General features: G+C 39.8%; 1 protein-coding gene across 3 annotated transcripts in view; it reads right to left on the reverse strand.

Annotated features, from left to right (window-relative positions):
- spint2 (serine peptidase inhibitor, Kunitz type, 2) overlaps positions 1–6,302 on the reverse strand; it is a 28,281-nt gene extending 21,979 nt beyond the window's left edge. Inside the window, exon 1 of one of the 3 annotated variants that reach the window (XM_034168234.1) lies at positions 6,097–6,302. In XM_034168234.1, coding sequence (XP_034024125.1) covers positions 6,097–6,181 — 85 coding nt within the window. In that variant the 5' untranslated portion in view covers positions 6,182–6,302. The remainder of the gene's footprint in view (positions 1–6,096) is intronic. The other 2 variants (XM_034168233.1, XM_034168232.1) reach the window with 2 other exon arrangements.
- Between the last annotated feature and the right edge of the window lie 2,044 nt (positions 6,303–8,346).

Here is an 8,346-nt window from a genome sequence, read left to right on the forward strand (position 1 = left end):
TTCATGATTGATGTAAATAAAGCCTAAGACATGGTCAGTGCCTTATAAATATTGATGTGTCCATCCATTCACTTATATTTTGAATTATGGGTTTGTATAATTGTTTTTGGTTTCTAAAAAAAGGAGAACTGTATACAAAGGGCTCTAATTCCTAAATGTTTAATGTTCGACTTTTATTAAATTCCTTGAATTTAAGATAAATGTAAAATACTTATGGGCCAAACTGTATACTCATTTGTGATATGTCCATCTTAAACTAAATCAAAAAGAAATACTTGTTACAGGTTAGAGGAGTAACCTGTAACGGCTGCAACTAACGATTATTTTCATAAATCGATTGATTATTTTTTTCCATTTCAATCTGTTGTTAGGTTCACAAAATATCAGACCCCAAGATGATGCTTTCTAACATCTTGCTATGTCCACAGCACAAAGCTATTCAGATTACTGCCAGATAGGAGTAAAGCAGCTGGTAAAATAAACCAGAAAATATTCAGTTAAAAAGATGAAGCAAAAGAATGTGGTTTTCTGAAAAAAAAATGACTCAAAACGATGAATCAGTTATTAAATTAACTAATAACTACTCTGATAATCAATTAATTGTCGCAGCTCTATAACCTGCAGGTTGCAAGTCAGAACACCAGCATGAATGAAGAAATAAGAGATGTGTCCTGAAGGACTGGTAGCTCCCACTAAACTGGTACTGTAGATTAGAGATACCGACATTTGAATCCTACCTGATTTGAAAATGTCAAGCTTGATGTCCTCCAAACTCACAAGAGAGTTGCAAGGTTAACAGTTACAAAATATCTAACTGTTTTGGCAGAGAAGAAACAGCATCTATGCTGTAAATCTAACTTAAAAGTGTACAGCCTTTGGGTTTGGTAAGATTTAAGTCATAAAAAGAATTTTCTTTGTCAAAACTATCATTTTATTTAATAGCCTTTAAATAGAGGATTCATACTATGACGCTGCCAATATGATCAAAATTCACATTGTCTGGAAAAAATTTATAGTTCCCCTGAAGTGAAAAAATTTAAATGAACAGACGGCCCTTGGCAGCCCTGTATGGCAATCCATACAGTTTATGATAGCGACAATTGCAAAATCACTGATCATGTGTGGACTTCCCCCGTCTTGCGTGAGGGATGCTGGGACACACATGGCAACAGCTAATCAGAGCAGAGAGGCAACGAGATGGCAGCTGGTCACTCACTCTAACAAAATGATTCAACATGGTGGAAAACTCTCAGAGACACCTTATTTCTAGATACATCTATTACAGATATAATAATATAGATACATCTAATATGTCTCTCACATATTTTGTGAACTGTAGCAAGAAATAAACTTCTAAATCTAAAAATGCTGTTTTTGAAACCAGATAACGTCTCTGAAGTAATTTACAAGGCATCTTAAGTCCCGGTCATAGAGCACTAATGAAGTACACCGAATGGAAAATGAAACAAGAAATCTGGACAAATGTTGACTTTGAGATCTTTTAACCATAGTCCAGCTTTGTCCCTGTAGGGGACTTCGTCAGAATTTTCAAACTGTTGAAAAATGTGAACAAATCCGGACAACAACCTAAATTCGTCTGTATTCCGTTTTGCTTCCTGTCTTGACGATTCCTCATCGTTTGCGTAGTTCCCATACAGTCTGCGTTCCGTTTGATTGTCATCCAACTTAGTCTAACCTCCCAAGTCCGACGTCTTGCACAACAATACCTGAACGGATCAATAACTAAAGCTCAGACAAGCTGAACGTGACTGGTTCATGTGTGGGACGAAAAGCAACATTTTCATACAGAAACAACAGCGGCAAGAACATTTTATCAACTACTTAACTATTTATCCATGTTCCACCAATTTGTGGCTGGGATGTGCGTGTGCACACGTATGTTCCAGCAGTTTGTGGCTGAGACGTGCATGTGCGTACACATTGTTGTTGTGAAGACAAACCTGTTGTCAAGACAACCAGATGCCGCATCTGCTGTGGACACCACAGGCTGGATGTGCTCGGTCTGATACCCTCTGTCAAGTCACGTCATCATGAATGTTTTGTTTTAATTTTGTTTAAAGCGTCAAGGTTGCTGTACGTAGGGATGGGTATCGAAAACCGGTTCCTTTCAGGTATCGTTAAGAAATGATTCGATCCACCGACATCAATAAGCTTTGTGCATAACGATTCTGTTATCGATGCTTCAGAGTGGCCGTTGTTTTGGAGGGTGTTTGTCAGGAAAATGATCATTTCTCTACATTGATTACAGACCCTGCAGCGGGTCCTTAATCAACTTTTCTGCAGCGCGGCTTTGCTATGAACCTTGAACCAATCGAAGCGTGGTTTGCAGATTGAAGCAATGCTTCGGTCGATTGCTTCATTTATTTATTTCTTTCGCTTAATTTTCCCCCGCTAAAACCCTAAAGAGCATACGTCCGTGAGTATTATTTACCTTTTCTATGTTAAACTGACCTGTTATGGTCTTCTGAAACAGTTGATAGATGTATTTTATAACTTAAAAACGGGAGCGATGCTAACGCGTTAGCATGTCTATGGCATTTTCAATGTTAAAAGTTAGCATTTAGCAATTGCAGCCGTCATCACGTTCGGGTGCATTTGTTTTCAAACTGTAATATTCCTTAAATTTATTTTTGCTTATATATTAATAATCTAATTATTATTATATACAATTTTAGAGAAAGAGATAAAAAGAACCTGAATAGAAAAACAGAAAATATATAATATCAACTAACATAAATAAATAAATACATACAGAAATAAATGTTTCCTGTGAACTCCTAGTGACTCTCACACCTCCATTTCATCCCTGTCTTATTTAAGTTTAATGACAGTTTGTTTCGGTCAAACCATATTTCAACCATGATTTCCTCCAGAACTATCTGCCAAACTAGAAACTGCTGCATCCTAGTAAGAGCAGAATACTACTGGAATGAATTTGAATAAGTTGTATTTTTTTTTTTTCCTCACCTAAATGGATTCAGCACTCACTCCAGTTTATTGTCTGGAACAGTCCCAGATTGCATTTCAGAGCTTCTAGAAGTCAAACATTTTCGTGCACATGGTGTTTGGGGGTAATTTTGGGTTTCAGCTTTTTTTGTTTTTCACCACTTTCATCCCTGAATATGAGTTGTGATTCACTTTTGTGCAGATTAAAGTTACTAACTGGGACGAAAGAAACGAGAATCATCCTCCGTTCTGTTCACACAGCTCCAAACTTTGCGCGGCTCTCTGACAAGTCAAGATAGAATGATAGAATTCAGTCTGAATTAATAACTTCAAAGCGAAAGTTTTGTTTATTTTTATTTATGTCCAGAGATCAAGGATACAGTGACTAATTTCATATTTACTTTAAGACTCAAGGAAATACATAGAAAACCTGTAAAGCCTACTTTTAGTACAAAATTCACGAGGTATCGATAAAGGAATCGGATCGATAAGCAGAACCGATAATGGCATCGATAAAACCTTATCAATACCCATCCCTAGCTGCACGCGTCGTTTTTCTTTTGTTAGTTTAGGTTTTGTTTTGTTGTTCTATGCGCTCTGGACTCGCAGGCTTTTCGGTGATGGGAGAAGTGCAGACTCATCGTCCATTTTTTCTCAACAATTTGTGACTTTTCTTCCTTCTTTCAGTTGTCGTTGTGTGCCATGTGACCGGGGCATTAGAGATGTTAGCGTGCATACACCTCAGAGAAAGTGCCGTGTTTCTGTCCCCAGTAAAAAAATTACATCATATCAATTACATCAGGGTGCACTACAGGGTGCCCGCCCACAAACAAGCCTGCGCTGCCCAATTATACCAAAGTGTTCCATTACTTATGCAAGCCATCATCTTGGCTTTTAGATTTGAATTAACTTACAACAAGTTGTAGAGATTCACTTTCAGTTCGAGTTTAAGGACATTTTTTTTTTTTTTGCAAAATGGCATAAACAAATTAAAATGTGTGAAATAGCAAGAGCTCCAATATTTTTGGATGGCACTGCATATGTAATAAGTCTCAAATATCTATGGCAAAGCACGGGTGGAGTGGATCTGGAGTGGGTTCAGAATCTTCCCCCTTCTCCTCTGGCCACTGCATGCCAGCAGTGAAGACCCCTCTCGACTCGAATCCATACTGCTAGTTCAGATTAGGCCGGAACTATACACGCACCCTCCGGGAGCGAGAGAGACTATAGCAAGGTAAACTGATTTTAAGTTTTTTGTTTGTTTTTTTGGTCGAACTAATTAACTTGTGGTTTCAGAGAAGTCACTGTCTGATCTCGTGGACCGCAACTCGCGCGAGTTAACTGAGCTCACCTGTATACGTTAAAGTAGACCTGCACCGAAATAAATGTGGTCAGATTTCAGAAAGAAATAGCTGATATGTATTTATAAGACCCTTGTGAATGCAGTAAAGTAAATCTGTAAGCCCAAATTTGTAATTCAGCGGAGAAATCTTTGTTTAAAAATGACAAATTTGCAGCTAAAATTTAGCCCTCTGTGAAAACAGTTTGTACAGCCGTATCATTTCCATGACGTCAGGGACAAGACGACGCGCTCCCGCCTTCAGTCCGATCCCGCATTGAAATTGATTTTATCTGTTAGTAATGTTACTTATACACGTCCTGGTTTCAACATCCAAAAGTAAGCTGCAATGAATGTGATACAGATCTGTGTGCTCAGATCAGCAACGACATCGACAGCGGGCGCCGTTCTTCCTCTCCCGCTCTCTGCCTCCGCTGCGCTTATTAAGTCTGCGGGTTCATTAACGAGCTCGTTAACCGCAGACGCGGGCCACTCACACCGCCCTTGTTGTGCCAGATTCAACGCACAACACCGGCATCACCTCTCTGTCTACTGAATGGAGCTGCAGCACACTTGGCACAAGTCCTGAGATTACGCGCGCTGTTTTAATGCGAAGCGGCCGGTACACCTGTTGCTGCAAGGACAGACTTCTTGCGGCAAAATCTACAGCATCGCACGTCTCGGCAATCGGAGCCCCAGAGCTCCATGGACGCTGAGAGAGGTTTATATATTTTTAATGACTGGGATTCTTTGCGGGTCTCGCCTCCATATCCCGCGATGGTACCGGAGGCGACAGACAGATTTTCATTGCGACACCACTCAAACGGGCGTATGAAAAAGTCCCCCAAAATAATTTTCAAGCACAAATAAAAGAAATGTGTACTCACCAAACGTGCCGCAAGACAATATGAAGTTTTAAAAACAGTAGATCCTTCCGTATAAGACAAGAAAAAGGTGCAGATGCAAACTGACGTAAATCCACAAATTACAACTGGTGCAATGCATGCTGGGAGAGGGTCTTGTCCGTGACGTCTCGGCAGCATCCATGATGAGAGGGACAATTTGCGGAGGGCTAAATGTTAGCTGTAAATTTGTCATTTTCAAATGACGATTTCTCCGTTGAATGACAGATCTGGGCTTGCAGATTTACTTTACTACATTCAGAAGGATCTCATGTGTAAATGTAAGTCATTTTTTGTTCAAAAAATGACTGCATTTTTTTCAATGCAGGTCTCCTTTAAAAATAACGCAATGCTAAAATGTGGGCGGGCGGGAAGACGGACGGACGCACGCCAGGTCTTTGCAATACCCGATGGTCATATGTTGGCCTCGGGTAAAAATATTCAAACATTTTGTGTAATTTTAAACTTCAAGAAAAAAGAAATTGAAAACCAAAGACGTTTTTATTTATTTTTATGAACTCAGACCACCTGCAGTACTTCCACAGCACACCAGGTTGTCGCAGCCCACACTTTGGGCACCACTGGTTTAACGTTAGAACCATCTGAACAGCTCAAATCATGTCAAATGTGTTCAAGGCTACACTTGGAAGAATGGATAAAACCAAAACGATGGTTAAAACCAAAACAGTTAAAAAACAAAATACCTTCAAGTTACCCGTTTGTGTGCGGAAGTGCCTCAAAGCTCAATTTCTACATTCGACGTTTTTCAAACACATTGTTATACATTATTTAAAAAAGAACAAAGGTTATACTATATATATATATATATATATATTCACACCAGCACAAAGGAAACGCGCTTGATATGTCAGATGTGTTCAGTCTTACTGTCGTTCGAAGATTCAGCGGACGAAACCAGAAAATTCACAAACAGCACACAGAACCAGAGTCCTAACACAATTTTGTTCTTCATTTTCTCTTCTTTCTTTAAACCACCCAAAAAAAACTGCTGGAATAACAAAACACTGCTGCTCTCAACGCAACAAACAGGAACAAATAAGTTACTTCCTTGTTTGCGGGCTTAAAGTTGTCGCCGAGAAATTCACCTGAAGGCACAGGTGATGTCACTGAGGCCACGCCTACCTGCTGCGTCACCCTTCGCCCTTAAAAAATAGAACACAATAAATACAGTAGAACACAACTTCTTCACCCGAAGATGGCGTGACTCGGAAGACAGAAAGAGTAAATCACCTTTATTAGATTTCTGTCAGAAAAAAAAGTATTATCCTGTAAGCTGTCATTGTTTTTTTCCTTTCCTTTTTTGGAGAAGTAAAAGTTCTTTCAGCAAAGGATGTGCATTGATTTGGCACAAGTTTTATGCCAAATGCCCTTCCTGATAGAAGAACATCCTTGTCCGTTCACGTCTCTACATTATATGGCGAATGGGCAAGGATGTTCTTGAACCAGGAACCATCGATTTTGAAAGCATGTGCACTGACCGCGTGACCACCACACCACTTCATTTACTTCTCAGACAAACAGGAATTGAAATTTACTGCTCTGTGTATCCTAAAGTACCTTAAAGAACTTGTGTGGAACATGTTTTTTCAACCTGGCATTTATATTTAGAGTTTAGTCATAAAAATTAAAGTCTACATGGAGTTTGTGGTGCTCTTTTTTGTCTGCTGGATTCTTTTGAACTCCCATTTCTGATATCATTTTTATAGGGAGAAGGATGCTGAGGATGGAGCCACCAGGCAGGAGGAGAAGAGGGAGGCCAAAGAGGAGGTTTATGAATGTGCTGAGGGAGGACATGCAGGTGGTTGGTGTGACAGAGGAAGACACAGAGGACAGGGTGAGATGAAAACAACTGATCTGCTGTGGCGACCCCTAACGGGAACAGGCGAAAGAAAGATTATGTTTATAACTGTGATATTTGCTGATGGACAGTGTAGTGTATTACATGTTGTGTTGAGGTCCAAGAGAACTTGCTGGTGTTGCAGCTGCATCCACCATACTACAGAACCAGCCCCCAGTCCTGGATGACAGCCACTCAGGCAGATAGCTGGTCCAGTGCTTTCAAAAATAGCCATCTACAGGCCACAGTCAGGTGAAATATGGGTATCTCTATGGTCTTCTGTAATGGGCTCTTCAGCACTGGGTTACCTGCATGCTGTATCAAGCCCAAACAAGTGTGCCACCTGTCAAAGCTGACGTACCCTCATAATGCAAATGATATGCCTAGTCTGCATAACTAAATAACTGTTCATTTAACACAAAGTCATTCCAAAGGTATCCAAGGACTTCCTAAAAAGATTTAGTACCAGAGACATCCAATCCTCACAGTAGGTCACTGTGACCAAGTCTCACGACCCTAAAACTGGAACAACCATGACCCTAAGGACTTCGATGTTCATTATCCTTTAAAGGTGTCAATGAAGTTTAAAGATCAATGATCAGCATAAAAGATTAATGATCAAAGACTATGTTTTAGATCAAAGAGCTGTGATCATAAAAATGTTACATATTAGTATCAAATATGAGAAAAAAGTAAGTCAGTCATATAGAGGCCATGAGGCTCATTAAGGCGGTGCTTATCTCTGGATACCGTCATGTGAAGCGGATGTGAGCCTGTACAGAATGCCAGTCTAATGCAGGTTACTACCCCTGCCAAGATGGGTACCGTTTTACAGCTGGGAGAACTGAGACAATGCAGAATAAGTCTCTTATCCGAGGCCACGAGTAAGGTAGCAAGAGCAGTATTTGAATCTCAGGATCAAAGATGAGTGATCAGGAATGACGATCAGGATCTGGATGGCATTTCAGCAATCAGGATCAAAGATTCGGACTGCAGGATAGTGATCAAGATCTAAGCATGTTTGACAAAGGTCGACAGAGATATAAACAGAAAACTATTGGATGTTGATAGAGGCGTGTACCTTCTGAGTGCCATTATTATGATGATTATTATGATCATCATCATCGTTATCATCATCATCATCATAATTTTCCTTGGGCCCAGAAAAAGTTGTAGAAAATGTAGTGGTGATTAGAATTGCGCCAGAAGATTTCATTATATCACTTGCATAACTTTCACTTCATCTTATTGTTTACCATTCCTGCCTTATGACATCACAA

This window comes from Thalassophryne amazonica, chromosome 4 (assembly GCF_902500255.1).
Source record: "Thalassophryne amazonica chromosome 4, fThaAma1.1, whole genome shotgun sequence".
NCBI lineage: Eukaryota > Metazoa > Chordata > Actinopteri > Batrachoidiformes > Batrachoididae > Thalassophryne > Thalassophryne amazonica.